At 39.3% G+C, this 17,967-nt stretch overlaps 2 protein-coding genes across 9 annotated transcripts in view; one reads left to right on the top strand and one right to left on the bottom strand.

The window, feature by feature from the left end:
- LOC130910879 (solute carrier organic anion transporter family member 4A1-like) overlaps positions 1-4,405 on the top strand; it is a 48,154-nt gene extending 43,749 nt beyond the window's left edge. For all 5 annotated transcript variants that reach the window (XM_057828534.1, XM_057828499.1, XM_057828508.1 and 2 more), the window contains exons 11-12: positions 958-1,106; positions 3,943-4,405. In XM_057828534.1, coding sequence (XP_057684517.1) covers positions 958-1,106; positions 3,943-4,110 — 317 coding nt within the window. In that variant the 3' untranslated portion in view covers positions 4,111-4,405. The remainder of the gene's footprint in view (positions 1-957; positions 1,107-3,942) is intronic.
- A 7,022-nt stretch (positions 4,406-11,427) lies between these two features.
- The window catches only part of kcnq2a (potassium voltage-gated channel, KQT-like subfamily, member 2a), a 71,733-nt gene continuing 65,193 nt past the window's right edge, over positions 11,428-17,967 (bottom strand). For all 4 annotated transcript variants that reach the window (XM_057829640.1, XM_057829642.1, XM_057829641.1 and 1 more), the window contains 2 exons: positions 13,690-13,783; positions 11,428-13,571 (listed from right to left, as the gene is read on the bottom strand). In XM_057829640.1, the coding sequence (XP_057685623.1) occupies positions 12,741-13,571; positions 13,690-13,783 (925 nt within the window). In that variant the 3' untranslated portion in view covers positions 11,428-12,740. The remainder of the gene's footprint in view (positions 13,572-13,689; positions 13,784-17,967) is intronic.

The following is a 17,967-nucleotide window of genomic DNA, read 5'->3' as shown; positions in this document are numbered from 1 at the left end:
TAATTGCAGTTAGTATTTATTTTACGTAAATATTGGGATCTATGAGGCTGTTCAGTAAGGAAATTAGCGGCCGCCATAGTAAACAAAGCGTTTTCCGGGAAAATTCTTGTGAATAAATGCTTAAATCCATGAATTCTTTATAGATATGGACGTAAAAGAGTCTTGAATCTTGGTTATAAGCAAAAAACCGTACTGGTAGCATTTATTTTACGTAAATATTGCAACGTAATGTTAATGTTGTAGCGGCGAATTCCTCCCATTAATTTTTTTTCACGTTTCAAAATGCATGCATGGTACGAAAAATAAAATAATTACCTTAATTCCTCGAACAAATCACTCCTGAGACAATCCTTCCTGTTTGTATGCGGTACAGCTTTTGTACTTTTTCAACATAATTGTCATAATTTTATCGCATCAGGCGGGTCGGCTCTCAATCTCAATGAGGACCAAGTCACATCTCCAGGTCCTCCTCTGAGAACCTGGGCAAAAAAAATATGTGCACCCCTGTTCATAACTGTTCTATATATTTCTACCTTAACTAAGTAGTTTTACTTCCATTTCATCAAATTGGTCATAAAATTTTGCTATTTGTATACATTTAACCAAGGTTTACTCTCATTTGCTTGTTTATAACAAAGTTCTGTTATTTGTTAAACATTAACCAATTTAAAATAACTAATTGCAAAAAAGCTTGAAATGGCTTTTTTTTTTTTTTTTTTTTAATTATTAAACATATTGACTAGTTTACCAGATAAATCAAAGAGATTCTGATTTGTTCTGATTCGTTCTGATTGCTTGTTAAAGGCAAGATGATGCAGCAGTGGTCAGAGAGTAACATTTATGCAGAAATCTCAATTTGGCCCAAAAATAACTTCGGCTATTATGCTATTAGGCTAACAGCATTGTAGTTTTGTTCATTCGACGTGATTTCAATTGTCATTTGCTGTTCCCTCACAGGTGGTATCCCTGGACCCATTGCATTTGGATCCATGATTGACATTTCCTGCTTGCTGTGGCAGGATCAGTGTGGGGAGCAGGGCTCCTGCTACCTCTATCAAAACTCTGCCATGAGCCAATACACACTCCTTGCTGGGGTCATATATAAGGTAGACACAAATGAAGACCTTTCAATTTCATTACAACTTCTTTCCATCATTTAAATGTGAAAACCCATCGAAACTTGAACCCTGAAGGGGCTGGAATATTCTTTTTGTCCAATTCTGAGGCTCAATTGGCCAAATGGACATTGTCGACTTAAAATAATGTCATTTCGCATCCTGTGGTTTGTGGGTCTTTATATTAATAATGGCAAAAAGTGGAAAAAACGCAAGGACGCTCTTTGGTCTTTTTTAAAGGACATGAGAGTACACAGTACTGGCCAAAGGTATTGGCACCCCTGCAGTTCTGTCAGATAATGTTCAATTTCTCCCCAAAAATGATTTCAATTACAAAGGTTTTGGTAGTAATATCTTCATTTATTTTGTTTGCAATGAAAAAACACATAAGAGAATGTAAAAAAAAATTAAATCATTATCATTTTACACCAAACCCCTAAAATGGGCCAGACAACAGTATTGACATTGATTATAATATATCTCTATAGATCACTGTCTATAAAATGACTTAATTGTTTATGCCATAATTCAGTGGTCTCCAAACTATTCCACATAGGGCTGCGGCGGGCGCAGGATTTCATTCCAACAAAACAAGACAAAACCTCTGCACCAATCTGGTGTCTTACAAGTGTAATCAGTTGATTGCAGTCAGGTGCTGCTTGTTTTAGCAGAAACTTCATTGGTTAAACTGTCGGTACTCGATCGGTTAAAACAAAAACCAGGCCCCACAGCGGCCCTTGAGGACCGGTTTGGAGACCCCTGCCATAATTAATCTTGCCATACAAATAATAAATTTCAATGAAAATACAATACACATTTCAAGACAAATCCTGTATACATAAACTTCATTGGAAAGTATTAACCAGAAAACAAAACGATATATAAATGATTAATAATGTATATAACATCAATTTAACTACCTAAACTTTAAAGTAAAATCATTCATTTTATTAATATTTTGTTATATTTCTTTTGGATTAATATTGCTATGCTGCGTGTGCATACATTGTTTTACGGCTAAAATATTTTTTCTTAGGAGAGGGATAGTAGGACTAGCATACTGTAACTTGACACGATTGCAAACGGGTACATCGACTAGCTGGCACTAACCCTTTAATTGTCATTTATTTGATTTAAAATGTAGCTACCTGATGGATAACAATTGCCAGTTTACAGAGCAAGTAACCCTCTTCATCCCAATTTACTTGCCCTGCGCTTGTCTGGGGAACTTCCAACAGTTTATCGTTGCCCCCTCCCTCTTCTTTTCTCTCTCCCAGCACCGTCTGCACGTCAGAGCGGCTGCAGCTCCCTCTCACCATCGCCGGGAGCTGAGCTGTTGTTACCCGACGTGGCCGTTGCAGCCAGACTGCTGCTTGCGAAAATATTTGTCGATTTATGACATTTTAATGCTTCACTCTCCAGTTTCTTTAATTTTTTCTCTCTAACCTTTTCCGCGCCACCCTGCTCTTTTCAGTTTTTTTGCCACCACCATCCATATTGTGCATTAACACTCGTCGCTATTTTGCTTCCACAAGGAAGGAACCAATGAAGGCTACTCTGTGCTTTCGTCGTTCCTAGTCTATCAGATTGGCAGGGAAAAGCCAGGCGCATTGCTGCCACCTGTCGGATTGGATGCGAACTGTAGATAATCAGAGGATAGGGGGGATAAAAACAGTGATGCATAATGAATGGCGGCCGCCGGCCGTCCAGGGCACCGGCCGTTCTGTGATCCTCCAGAACCCACAGATTACCAGTCCGCCCCTGGTGTCTACTGTGCACAGTGTCATCAATAAGTGTAAAGCCCATGGCACTGTGGCTAACCTCCCTAGATGTGGACGAAAAAAGTTTGCCAAAACTTACCTGAGAAAGCCAAAAACGTTTTGGAAGAGTGTTCTCTGGTCAGATGAGACAAAAGTAGAGCTTTTTGGGAACAGGCATCAACATAAATATACAGGGAAAAAAACAAGGCCTTCAAAGAAAAGAACACAGTCCCCAGACAAAATTGGCGGATGTTCCCTGATGTTTTGGGGTTGCTTTGCTGCTTCTGGCATTGGACTGCTTGACCCTGTGCATGGCATTATGAAGTCTTTGGACTACCAACAAATTTTGCAGCATAATATAGAGCCTAGTGTGAGAAAGCTGGTTCTCCCTCAGAGGTCATGGATCTTCCAGCAGGACAATGACCCAAAACACACTTCAAAAAGCACTAGAAAATGGTTTGAGAGAAAGCACTGGAGACTTCTAAAGTGGCCTGCATTGAGTCCAGACCTGAATCCCATTGAACACTTGTGGAGAGACCTGAAAACGGCAGTTTGGAGAAGGCACCCTTCAAATCTCAGAGACCTGGAGCAGTTGGCCAAAGAAGAATGGTCTAAAATTTCAGCAGAGAATTGTAAGAATTTCATTGATGGACAACGGAAGCGGTTGTTCGCGGTTATTTTGTCTAAATGTTGTGCTGAGGGTGCCAATACTTTTTTAACCGGCCCATTTTTGGAGTTTTGTGTAAAATGATTTTATTTTTTTTTTTTATTTTTATTTTTTTACATTTTCTTTTGTGTTTTTTTCATTGCAAACTAAATAAATGGAGATATTACTACCAAAGCATTTGTAATTGCAATCATTTTCTGGGAGAAATTGAGCATTATCTGACAGAATTGCAGGGGAGCCAATACTTTTGGTCAGCACTGTATGTCATAATATTTACCTACTGCCACACCCACACATTGCTTATTTACAAAGCAGTAGCATTGTAAACTAAACTGCGCCAATTGAAAGGTTGCTTAGTAGACTTCAAATCTTACACTTAACTGGTATTTGTTTATCCTAGTTTTTGGGGGTAATCTTCTTCATGCTGGCCAGCATCCTGTACCAGCCTCCTTCAGAGTCGCCTCAAAGCAGCCATGGGAGCAGTGACCACGAAACCTGTGACAAGAGCGACTTTCCCGTCGACCTGGCTACAGACGTTGTTATCGTCAACCCGCATGCCAGGTTTTGACAACAGAGACCTTCATCTGCTGATTCTCGGTGCTTCTTGGATACCTCCAGCCTTCTCTTAGTCATAGGGAGATCCCCTCCAAAACACTCTCGGTTCTTCCTTTACAGTTTGACATCAACATCACCTTCAAAGGGGCGATCGAGTAAAGGGAAATTAACTAAAATCACTTAGACACCAATTTCCTAATGTAAAGCATGAAGAATGCATGAATGTTGAGAAGAATGAAAGTGAAGTCCATCTCTAAACATATTGCCTTTGCTGTTACCAAATGTTAAAATGCATTTCCGCCACCAAATATTGTTTCAGTGTTGTATGATTTCTTTAGATCTAGACGCCAGGAATGTGGGCCAATTGGGAAACATTCCAGTGGGAAGGTCGATCTCTGAGGACACGGTTGGACTGCAGAGGATTAAGTCGCATCTGGAGTTATCGTAATCCTTTTACAATCTTTATTCTGTCAGATTATAATGGCATAAGAATATTTTATTTTGATGGTGGCGTCAGCAGCATAAATGTGATTGCCACCCACCCACGAGTCAAAGATAGTCTTTAAAACCTTTAAGGATGAAAGAATCCTAAAAATTTAAAACAATCCGTCCCAATCAAGAAGTTGCTAAAATTGACACCCATACTGAAAAGTACTAAACAGAACCAGACTGAGTTAAAAAGAATGCATGATGGCTGACAAAGTTAAATGACTGTTAATATCTAGTTAGTTTACATTCGTTAAATTGAAAATTTACCTTGCTCATTTTGTCTATGCCTCAGTGCCAGAAGAAAGAACTGCTTTCTTAATTGCTCTCTACAAATATAGCCATGATCCTCCCCTGGAAGTAAATGTCTTCCAATTTAAGTCAATTCCACTTATAGGTCATATAATGAAAGCACTTTAAAACGTTGGCAATCACAGCAGTTCAAACATACAATCAAAACATAAAAGCACATTTGCATTTTTGATATCTATTTGCACACGCAATGAGCTTGCGATTTTTTTTTTTTAAGGAGTTGGTCCATTTCAAGTCATTATTTTGTTTGATTTGCAATGGTTTTGACTGAAGAGGTAGCAGCTCGCTTGTTTCTCCTTGAAGCCCTACAAACCTAGTAGCTGCACAGTAATTGAATAGAAAATAATAATGGAGCTTCCAGTTTTTTTTTTTTTTTTTTTTTTTTTTTTTTTTTTTTTTTTTTTTTTTTTTTTTTTTTGTTATGAGCTGCAATAGAAATGTGACTACAAATGTGCCAAACTGGATTTCTATTTTTCACTGCTGTTCTTGGAAACGCTGAAGCGTATACAGTGCTATATAATTTCAACACACTTTTAATTTTACATTAGTTGTTTAATTTTATTAGGAATACGGCTTACATTCTCGTTCATCTGTTTTCGGAACAAAATGTTGTCTCTTGTGATGGAAGAAGTATGTTGTTAGTGTTGTACTGACTGCTAGCTGTGCTTTACTGACTTATTTTTTGTCGCTCTTGTTGCTTTGGATTTCATGTTTTGTTTTATAATGAAAGCTAAAGCTGAATTCGAATATATTTTTAAGCGATGATTCAAAGATGTCAAATGTTTCATAAATAAAGATCCACATAAAGTTTTACCTGTGTGCTTGTATCTAATTAAAACCTTGCAATGCATCGTGCAAAGACTCAATCGTCTTTGTTGGATATGTTGATACAGACCCACTTAAAAACGGGATGAATCTAACCAAATGGATTTATATATGTTGTTCATCCTCACGCAACCGTTTATATTGTAGTGTGAATGGATCGTAGACATGTTGATGAATAGATCATTAGAGAGCCAATGGAAAACAAGCATATTCAACACACAATTTAAAGGTTCTACTCTTCTTTTTCCTTTCGGGTTTTCCCTTCAGGGGTCACCACAGCGAATCAATTGTCTCCATCTAAGCCTGTCCTCTGCATCCTCTGCTCTCACACCAACTACCTTCATGTCCTCTTTAACTACATCCATAAACCTCCTCTTTGGTCGTCCTCTAAACCTCCTGCCTGGCATATAGAAATTCAGCATCCATTTTGGACATGCCAAACCATCTCAGTCAGAACTCTATGCCTTTCTCCAAATTCTATAACAAGCGCTGTACTGCTGATATGCTCATGTCCGATCCTATCCATTCTGGTCACTCCCAAAGAGAACCTTAGCATCTTCGTCTCTGCCACCTCCAGCTGTGGCTCCTGTCTTTTCTTCAATGGCGCTGTCTCCAGACCAAACAACATCGCAGGTCTCACTACATTTTATAAACCTTTCCTTTCATTTTAGCTAAGGGGGGGGGGGGGGGGGGGGGCATGAAACCATACTGCTGCTCACAAATGTTCACCTCTTCCTTCAGTCTAGCTTCAACAAATGAACTCTTTCTCATAGCTTCATTGTGTGGCTCATCAACTTTATTCCTCTGTAGTTGCCACAACTCTATACATCTCCTTTGTTCTTAAAAATGGGCACCCGCACACTTCCCCATTCCTCAGGCATCTTCTCAATATCTAAGATCCTGTTGAACAACCCAGTCACAAATTCTACTGCTTCCTTTCCTAGTCAATTCTACTCATATTTATTTATTGTTTTGAGCAGTCAAGTTAAAGAATAAACCAACATTTTTTGTTCATGTAGAAAACTTTTATTATTGAAGAGGAAGGCGTAGTTACATAAGGGGGTTGAAAGTCAGCCCTTTGGCTGATAGTAAACATGCCAGTGGGGTGGGTTTTTCTTTTTTTTTCCATTTGGATTTTGGATCTGTTAAGTCTTAAGTGTTTATGTACCTGTGTTATTGTCACATTACAGTAATGGGTGAACAGTTGAATTGCTTTTCTGTGAATGAGGTTTAGAACATGCTTTGTTCCCTTACGTCCCATGCTCTTGGTGCTACTATGGCTACACGTATTACTTGCAACAGTTGCTGACTTTGGAAATTTGCTTAAAAGGATGTCAGTTATTTTAGAATGAATTAAACAATTCTGTAAAATATCCTGATTGCTTAGTTGGCTGCATTTAACTGCATTTTCTCATTTAGAATGGAGCAAACATAGCAGCAATTTGATCAATTACATGGAAGGCAAAAAAGTCTGCAAACCACAATTTAAAAATTAGTACTCGATCCATCAAGAAACCTGAGAACGTAATCAAAAGAGTTGAACATGCAGCATATTTTGATCAATTTCTCACTCATATCTGCACACCCTCTGCCAAAGTCTTTTGTAGGGGGCAACGGAAATCAATTATTTACAAACCATGCAAGGGCTTCTTAAATTAGCAACGATCATGGAGAGATACTCTGTACTTAAAAACAATAATGATACTGAAACTCCCTCTAAAAACTCCAATTTCAATGAAGTTAGGACAATGTGTAAAACACATTAAAACAGAATACAACTATGAGAGATATAATCACCTACTCAGTTTCATATTCCAAACATATCCTGCAAAGTTGATAAAAATCCATCTCTTTGTTCTTAAATTATCTTGAACACATCGTACATCAGGACAAACAAACAGACATATGGAAACATATACATAACCAGTGATAATGATTTCCTAAATCGTTTCAACATATATTCAGTTGAAGACACTATTTGGATAAGAAACTTAATGTTTTACATTTTTTGGCATTTTCATTCCAAATTTGATGCCTGCAGCACATTCCAAAAAATTGGCACAGGAGCGACCGAAGACTAAAAGCCAGTGATTTCCGACCACTGAGCAGGAAACTGGTACAGGGTCCTTGGCGCATTTGCTACCGGGCCGCAGAGAAATAATACAAAATTTTGTAACGACCGCAATCTGGCATGTGCCTGTTGTCTAATCTGAGTAGAGAGTTGTGTTTGTCGCCCTCCAGTGGTTGACCGCCATTACTGGGGTGTTTGCACACTTACAGCAGCCCAGCGTCAGTCAATGTAAACAGCAACGTTAGCTGCTGTTGACTGTGTGCTGCGGGCGGCAACATCTTTGGATAGGCCACCTGCTGAGCCGGAAGAGGAGCCTACAACAAACCCATTCTGCATAATATGTGGCTAAAAGCTAGCAAACGAGGCAATAAAAGTAAATGCACTGAGAGCATCATACCTTGTGGCGAATCGTATTGCTAAAGCCAAGAAACCTTTCACAATTGGAGAAGAACTCATTATGCTTGCGACCAAGGATGTTTGCCGTCAAGTTTAGGAGAGGCCGCTGGTAAAAAAAGGTTTATTCAGCGTATGGTGACTTACATTTTCCCTGCACTTGATCGTTTTTTAGCCTCGTTGTGTTATTTTATATTTATTTTTTGCCACACATTGCCGCTCCGTGAAAAAAGGCCCACATCATACCGGTCCATGGTGCAAAAAATGTTGGTGACCACTACTTACTTAATGTGTGAAATCACATGGGCTTTATAACATTTAGGAAATCAGTTAACACTTCATTACAACACTGTCAAATGCAAGTTAAACCACCACCATGCAAGCAATATAAGAACAACAGCGAGAAACACTGCCAGCTTCGTTGGGCCTGAGCTCATCTGTAATGAATTGATGCAAAGTGGAAAACTGTCATGGTCTAACCAGTTCAAAATGTCCTTTCCTCCAGATTGCAATAACCTCAAGATTCAAAAGCCGGCATCTGGGATGCTACTGAGGTGTGTTTGTGTCCATGGGCACATCTGAGAAGGCACCATTAATGCTGAATAGTACAAAGAGGTTTTAGAGTAACATATGCTGCAATCCAAGCAAATACTCTTCTGAGATGACGCTGCTTATTTCAGTAAGACAATGCCAAGCCAGATTCTTCACGTATTGCAGCAGCATAGCTTTGTAGTAAAACACTAAGTAACACTTTATTTGTACTCTGTGTCATGAGACTGTCATAAGACTGTCATAATGATTACATGACACTGTCATGAACATTAATGAATGCGTATGACACATTATAATGTGTCACAACTAGTGCTGCAACAATTAATCGATTAACTTGAGTAATTCGATTAGAAAAATGTTTTTTTTTTAAATTGCTGCTTCGAAGATTCGTTTAATTAATGGCGTGGTAATGGTTTATTGTGAATGTGTTTGCATTCAGTTTTATTGATTTGAGTGGATATGCTCCCCTCTAATGGCAACAGTGAATATGACATAACTCATCAGACATGGCTGGATCCAGTGGCTCCCTGTTAAGACCAACTTAAGGTTGTAAGTTTTTGTTTAAGCTGATATGATTGTTTATGCATTCGTCATTTAGTTTCGAGGTATATTTAGCAGTTTTTTGGGGGGGAATATGCGTTTGAACAATTTGTTAAGCGCATGGTAAAAGAAAAAAGTTAGCATTTTAAAGCATTTAAGCTAGCACACTTTTGCTTCGCAAGTTAGCCAATTGTTCTTTTGTTGCGGTTCGATCCTCATTTATTAATTTTTTTTTTTTTATACCTTTTGAGGCAAAGCTCAGGTATTTTATTTTGAAATGCTTTTAGGCCTCTTGTGAAATGAAAGTGAGATTTTGCATAGTTTGAAGAAACACTCGGTAATTTTATTTTGTATCGCATTTAATGCTCTTTTGAAAGTAATCTTTGCAAGCCTGTTTAACATCTCCTAAAATTTCTTCTGCTACACATTAAATGTTCGAATCCAATTACTTGATTTTTTGAAATAATTGATAGATTAATCGATTACTCAAATAAACGATAGCTGCAGCCCTAGTCCTAAAACTGTTCCTAAATTCTAATATCAACTCAAAGACATTTGAAAAATCTCAATATTGCATCATAATAATTTAACATTTAACAACATTCAAAACATAATTTATAAAAACACACTCAATGACATCTGTCATAAGCCCTCCATTATATTCATGACATCTTGACAGTCCTATGACCCCAAGTTCAAATAAAGTGTAACCAAAGACTGCGACTAAAACACGGGCTTGCGAATAATTCAGAAGTGATCCCCATTGAAAATGAAATATCTTGCTTTTTATTGTATTCAGTTGAAGACAGTTTGAAAAGTAATTTTGGAAGAAAAAAATATATTTACATACAGTGTATCACAAAAGTGAGTACACCCCTCGCATTTCTGCAGATATTTAAAGTATATCTTTTCAAGGGACAACACTGACAAAATGACACTTTGACACAATGAAAAGTAGTCTTTGTGCAGCTTATATAACAGAGTTCATTTATTTTCCCCTCAAAATATAGCCATTAATATCTAAACTCCTGGCAACAAAAGTGAGTACACCGCATGGGAACTACGTACATCCCTAAATGTCCAAATTGAGTACTGCTTGTCATTTTCTCTCCAATATGTCATGTGACTCGATACAGGAGTGCTGTTAGCATTGCTGCAGAAATTGAAGAGGTGGGAGGTCAGCCTGTTAGTGCTCAGACCATATGCCGTACTCTACATCAAATTGGTGTGCATGGCTGTCATCCCAGGAGGAAGCCTCTTCTGAAGACGGTACACAAGAAAGCCCGCCCGTCTCATCATACCATAGGACATAGTTCTAGTAATCCATGTACTTTGTTGACATGTCTTCAGCAAACTGTTTGTGGGCTTTCTGACACAATGAAAAGTAGTCTGTGTGCAGCTTATATAATAGAGTTAATTTATTTTCCCCTCAAAATAACTCATTATATAGCCATTAATATCTAAACCCTTGGCAACAAAAGTGAGTACACCCCATAGTAAATACGTACATCCCTAAATATCCAAACTGAGTACTGCTTGTAATTTTCCCTCCAAAATGTCATTTGACTTGTTACAGGAGTGCTGTCAGCATTGCTGCAGAGATTGGAGAAGTGGGGGGTCAGCCTGTTAGTGTTCAGACCATACGCCGCACTCTACATCAAATTGTTGTGCATGGCTGCCACCCCAGAAGGAAGCCTCTTCTGAAGACGGTACACAAGAAAACCCGCTAACAGTTTGCTGAATACATGTCAACAAAGCACATGGATTACTGGAACCATGTCCTATGGTCTGATATGACGAAGATAAATTTGTTTGGTTTCGATGGTCTCAAGCATGTGTGGCGGCGACCAGGTGAGGAGTACAAAGATAAGTGTGTCATGCCTACAGTCAAGCATGGTGATGGGAATGACCCCCCCACCTCTTCAATCTCTGCAGCAATGCAGACAGCACTCCTGTAACGAGTCACATTACATTTTGGAGAGAAGATGACAAGCAGTACTCAATATGGACATTTAGGGATATACGTAGTTCCCATGCGGTGTACTCACTTTTGTTGTCAGGGGTTTAGATATTAATGGCTATATTTTGAGTTATTTTGAGGGGAAAATAAAATAACTCTATTATATAAATAGCACACCGAATACTTTTCATTGTGTCAAAGTGTCATTTTGTCAGTGTTGTACCATGAAAACATACCGTATTGGCCCGAATATAAGACGGTGTTTTTTGCATTGAAATCAGACTGAAAAAATGGGGGTCTAGACATTATACCCATTCACGACGCTAGATGGCGCCAGATATCATCGAAGCGAATGCTGAACTTGACTCCCCAGGCCAAAGCGACCCCTTATGGTTAATGCAGTTCTTGCAATTTTGTTGTTTTATCCCAATAGATTGGTTTGTTTACATTTCAAAAACCAGAAGCCATTCATCTACGAATGTGATTGCACTTTAGTTTACATATTTAAATGTTCAGATATAAGATTTGAATGAGGCAAAATAACATGCTTTTTCTCTCAAATATATTCTTATAATCATTTGTTTCAGATGTACTGTAATTATTTTCTATATAAAAAATAATTTAGTGTTCAAAAAGTCTTTTTTCAAACTTGAGTCTTGAAAAAGAAGGGGTCGTCTTATAATCAGGGCCGTCTTATATTCGGGCCAATACGGTACTTAAATATCTTCAGAAATGCGAGGGGTGTACTCACTTTTGTGATACACTGTATTACTCAATGTCCAAACTTAATCGGAATTGGGCTTTCTCATTTTTTATAATGAGTGTTTTTGAGCTAATGTCTCTGTATTAGCTTTGCTAACCAGTCTACACAATGGCGTGTTCTATTAACATTTATCAGGATTCACATTTGCTTTCTAGAAACTAGTATCCTTTGCAAAATTTAAGTAAATCATCGCTGTCCATATTCAATCATACGATAAATGCACACTCATGCATCCTAAATGCCCGTAGGTCCAGCTCACCCACCCCCCTGGTGAGTTTAAGTGGTACAGAAAATGGATGTTTAAAATGAGTCGTATTTTTTCCAGCTATGAATAGTGTTTTTTTTTCACTTTGTCTAGCTGTATGATAACACTTTTTGTTTCCTGGATATGCCAGACCATAACATTTTTTAATCTCAGACAGGTGCAGGGCGACATGAATAGGTAGGAAGATAAAATTAGCAAAAAAGTGGAAATATTTATTCCGCTATCCCCAATTATTTTCATCTGGCATTAGTCCTGAAATCCATTGATTTCTTTTTTTGAGCCTATTTAAGCAATGTGTTAAAGCACTGCTTCTCCTGTTATATCCCATACAAAGACTGTGTTCAAGGGCACATCGTGTCATTGTTCATTGGTAAATCATCATCCATCAATCAAAAGCAATTAAATGTTGTGAACATTGGCTTGTAGGTCACCACGCCATTTCAGGATCTTTGCCAACCAGGGCAGCATGGGCAGAGCTACTTGAGTCCGGGCCATCCTCTCTCACCGCAGGAAGCCTCACCAGTGAAGGAAAGGGGCGAGGGAGCGTAAAGGTCAGAGTCTGTGTCGGATTCACCCTCCGCTAAGAAAGGCCTCACCTTGGCACATTGAGGAGGTGGGGCTCCTGCTTCAGTTCCTGCTACGGACCCGCCTCCGCCACCAGCGGAGCCTGGGAAGAACGACGTCCCGAAAAAGTCCTCCTTGGCCTGAGAGATGCTGAAACCACTGAAGGAGCGCTCCAGCTCCTCGTGGTCCACGGAAGGAATGGAAAGGGATGTGTCGCTGCCAGCGTTGGTAGCATCCTGCAGGCGACGCCTCTGCCTCCGGTGACGTCTTTTGCTCATAGAGCCGCTCTCTTGGCTCGAACGGTCATGGGGAGGGGGTGGAGGAGGGAGACGGAAGAGTTGGGGGGAACCGTTACCGGCAAGAGGTGAAGGGGTATTGGCCACGCTGCTATTCCAGGCCGGCTGGCTGACGGGGTGCTGCAGCTGATGCTGCCACGAGGTAGAAGCTCGACTGTTACCATCAGATGGAGAACCCTCTGATACCACTCCATGCTCTATCGATAAAGGATCTTTCTGCTCCATAGACCCATCAGTGCACAAGAAATTCGCAGCTGAGCAAGCCTTCACCTCCTCCTCCTCCTTGACCATCTGCTCCTTCTCCTTGCTCTCCTCAGGGCTGTGGTAAGGCGGGACTGGATATGGTTCTTTGGAGTTAAAAAAGGCCTCTGTTTCAGAGCGAGAGATGCCCATGCGCTGAATATACACATGGACTAGAAAATCCAGCTTTCTGTCCATGCAGACTACCTGAAAGTAGAAGGAAAGCACACACACACACACACACACACACAAAAAAAATGGATATATTCAAAGAAACAATCCAAGAGAAAAGCTGATCCATCCCCACCAGAGATGCCGCACTCACCTGTTTTTCGACTTTGACCAAACGTCCCATCATGCTTGCGTCATCTGTGGTCTCTGGATCACCTTTTGAGCCTTTACCAACTATTTGGTCAACTCTAACATAGGAAAATGTCAGATCAGGTGTTAGAAATACTGTATAGTTCTGCAACAAACAGTGATGTAAGAGGTAATGTGTGGATTTTCTTGTCTTTAAGAATGCTCAAAGAAAATAATATTGCTGTCTAATATACAGAATCTCCAAATTTGGTGAGTTTCAATCAAACCTGGAAATTTGTACATTTCACTGGACAGAACAAATACCGACACAATTACAAATTACCATATTCGGGTTTAAAAAAAAACAAGGATAAAAACGACATAATATTCAATAAGCCTTTTTTCATGTTTGTTAACAGAAAACTCCACACGTACTACCTTTGAAAAAAGAAAGAGTGATTTAGATGATAAATACATGAAATGTATGAATTTATTTTGATGTTGTCATGCTGACCATGGATTAAGGATAGAAACATCTTGAAACTACAGTGGAAACTCTTAATTCAGATTCTCATATAGCAGTACAATTTACTACTCAGTCAAATTTAATATTTAAAAAAATGGTGGTTTGCTTTCTCTTTTGGGGGTTTTCGCAAGGGTGAAACTGAATCAATTGCAAAACTAGGTCTGAACTGACTGCTTGGTTAAATCAAGCTATCGATCACAAAATAATAATGCACACAAAAAAATTTGCTGTGTTTACTCTGTGAGTGAGTAGACTTACTGAGCAGTAATGTCACGATACACATTCACTACTATGTCACCAAAATATGAGTACACATGATTATAATAAAATCCATGTCCTTCTACACAGCGTATAAGATTATAGTAACTTTTTTTTTAACGATACCAGTAGTCAGACCATCTGGTGGGCAGGTGCTCAGAGGGCAAAAAAGGGCACCTCTTGCAGCGTACGTAACTCGGCTGGCTTGTGAGAACAATGTGAATTAATAAAAGAAATAAAAATAATTGCAGATGTATTAGATGTATTTATGTTTTTAAATAAACAGCAACCCATTCCAAGCTGGCAAGGTGTCAACAAAACACTTTAATTTTCTTATTCTTTCCTTTCGAGGCATGATTGCTGCTGCAAGTGGTATATACAGTGCCTTGCAAAAGTATTCGGCCCCCTTGAACCTTGCAACCTTTCGCCACATTTCAGGCTTCAAACATAAAGATATAAAATTTTAATTTTTTGTCAAGAATCAACAACAAGTGGGACACAATCGTGAAGTGGAACAAAATTTATTGGATAATTTAAACTTTTTTAACAAATAAAAAACTGAAAAGTGGGGCGTGTAATATTATTTGGCCCCTTTGCGTTAATACTTTGTAGCGCCAACCTTTTGCTTTTGCTAAGTCGCTTGGGGTATGTTTCTATCAGTTTTGCACATCGAGAGACTGACATTCATGAAATTTTGGTTTCATCTGACCAGAGCACCTTCTTCCACATGTTTGGTGTGTCTCCCAGGTGGCTTGTGGCAAACTTTAAACAAGACTTTTTATGGATATCTTTGAGAAATGGCTTTCTTCTTGCCACTCTTCCATAAAGGCCAGATTTGTGCAGTGTACGACTGATTGTTGTCCTATGGACAGACTCTCCCACCTCAGCCGTAGATCTCTGCAGTTCATCCAGAGTGATCATGGGCCTCTTGGCTGCATCTCTGATCAGTTTTCTCCTTGTTTGAGAAGAAAGTTTGGAAGGACGCCCGGGTCTTGGTAGATTTGCAGTGGTCTGATGCTCCTTCCATTTCAATATGATGGCTTGCACAGTGCTCCTTGAGATGTTTAAAGCTTGGGAAATCTTTTTGTATCCAAATCCGGCTTTAAACTTCTCCACAACAGTATCTTGGACCTGCCTGGTGTGTTCCTTGGTTTTCATAATGCTCTCTGCACTTTAAACAGAACCCTGAGACTATCACAGAGCAGGTGCATTTATACGGAGACTTGATTACACACAGGTAGATTCTATTTATCATCATCGGTCATTTAGGACAACATTGGATCATTCAGAGATCCTCACTGAACTTCTGGAGTGAGTTTGCTGCACTGAAAGTAAAGGGGCCGAATAATATTGGACGCCCCACTTTTCAGTTTTTTATTCGTTAAAAAAGTTTAAATTATCCAATAAATGTTGTTCCACTTCACGATTGTGTCCCACTTGTTGTTGATTCTTGACAAAAAAAGATTAAATTTCATATCTTTATGTTTGAAGCCTGAAATGTGGCGAAAGGTTGCAAGATTCAAGGGGGCCGAATACTTTTGCAAGGCACTGTATCATATCCATGATTGAAATTTCAGACCTCTACCTATTTTTCCCCTACACACACATATATACAGTGGGGCAAATAAGTATTTAGTCAACCACCAATTGTGCAAGTTCTCCTACTTGAAAAGATTAGAGAGGTCTGTAATTGTCAACATGGGTAAACCTCAACCATGAGAGGAAAAACAAACAAACACAAAATCACATTGTTTGATTTTTAAAGAATTTATTTCCAAATTAGAATGGAAAATAAGTATTTGGTCACCTACAAACAAGCAAGATTTCTGGCTGTCAAAGAGGTCTAGCTTCTTCTAACGAGGTTTAACGATGTCTAACGAGGCTCCACTCGTTACCTGTATTAATGGCACCTGTTTTAACTCATTATAGGTATAAAAGACACCTGTCCAAAATCTCAGTCAGTCACACTCCAAACTCCACTATGGCCAAGATCAAAGAGCTGTTGAAGGACACCAAAGACAAAACTGTAGACCTGCACCAGGCTGGGAAGACTGAATCTGCAATAGGTAAAACACTTGGTGCAAAGAAATCAACTGTGGGAGCAATTATTAGAAAATGGAAGACATACGAGACCACTGATAATCTCCCTGAATCTGGGGCTCCATGCAAGATCTCACCCCGTGGTCTCAAAATGATAACAAGAACGGTGAGCAAAAATCCCAGAACCACACGGGGGGACCTAGTGAATGACCTACAGAGAACTGGGACCACAGTAACAAAGGCAGTAACACAATGCACCGCCAGGGACACAAATCCTGCACTGCCAGACGTGTCCCCCTGCTGAAGAAAGTACACGTCCAGGCCCGTCTGCGGTTCGTTAGAGAGCATTTGGATGATCCAGAAGAGGACTGAGAGAATGTGTTATGGTCAGATGAAACCAAATTAGAACTTTTTGCTAAAAACACAGGTTCTCGTGTTGGGAGGAGAAAGAATACTGAATTGCATCCGAAAAATACCATACCCAATGTGAAGCATGGGGGTGGAAACATCATATTTTGGGCCTGTTTTTATGCAAAGTGACTAGGACGACTAATCTATGTAAAGGAAAGAATGAATGGGGCCATGTATCGAGAGATTTTGAGTGAAAATCATCTTCCATCAGAAAGGGCATTAAAGATGAGACGTGGCTGGGTCTTTCAGCATGATAATGATCCCAAACACACAGCCAGAGCAACAAAGGAGTGGCTTCGTAAGAAGCATTTCAAGGTCCTGGAATGACCTAGCCAGTCTCCAGATCTCAACCCCATAGAAAATCGGTGGAGGGAGTTGAAAGTCCGTGTTGCCCAACGACAGCCACAAAACATCAGTGCTCTAGAGGAGATCTGCATGGAGGAATGGGCCAAAATACCAGCAACAGTGTGTGAAAAGCTTGTGAAGAGTTACAGAAAACGTTTGGCCTCCATTACTGCCAACAAAGGGTACACAAAAAAGTATTGAGATTAACTTTTGGTATTGACCAAATACTTATTTTCCACAATGAATTGCAAATAAATTACTGAAAAATCATACAATGTGAGTTTTGGATTTCTTTTTTCAGATTATGTCTCTGTGAGTTGAAATGCATCTATGATTGAAATTTCAGACCTCTACCTATTTTCTATGTGGATGAACTTGCACAATTAGAGGTTGACTAAATACTTACAGAGCGCTGTCACACTGATTACCGCTGCGGGACTTGGGGGGGGTGGGGGGCACATGTTACTAACATAATAATGATCATGATTTAATAACCTTGATAAGTGCACCTGGGGTTATGAAATTTCACAAGACAAATAAAATTGACTTCAACGAGCACTGCAGAAAAAAGAAATCGCTAGACCTGTGAGGTTCCACTGTTTCTCAAAATGAAGTGAGAATTTCCAAGACTAATGTGTGGATCTCAGATGTGCACACGAATGAATACATGCAGAAAATATACAGTAAAGTACGAGGTTTGCCGGTCTTCATTGTATAGTGATG

This window comes from Corythoichthys intestinalis, chromosome 2 (genome assembly GCF_030265065.1).
Source record: "Corythoichthys intestinalis isolate RoL2023-P3 chromosome 2, ASM3026506v1, whole genome shotgun sequence".
Lineage (NCBI taxonomy): Eukaryota > Metazoa > Chordata > Actinopteri > Syngnathiformes > Syngnathidae > Corythoichthys > Corythoichthys intestinalis.
The sequence above is the reverse complement of the archived record's forward strand: the minus strand, read 5'-3'. Positions and strand labels throughout refer to the sequence as shown.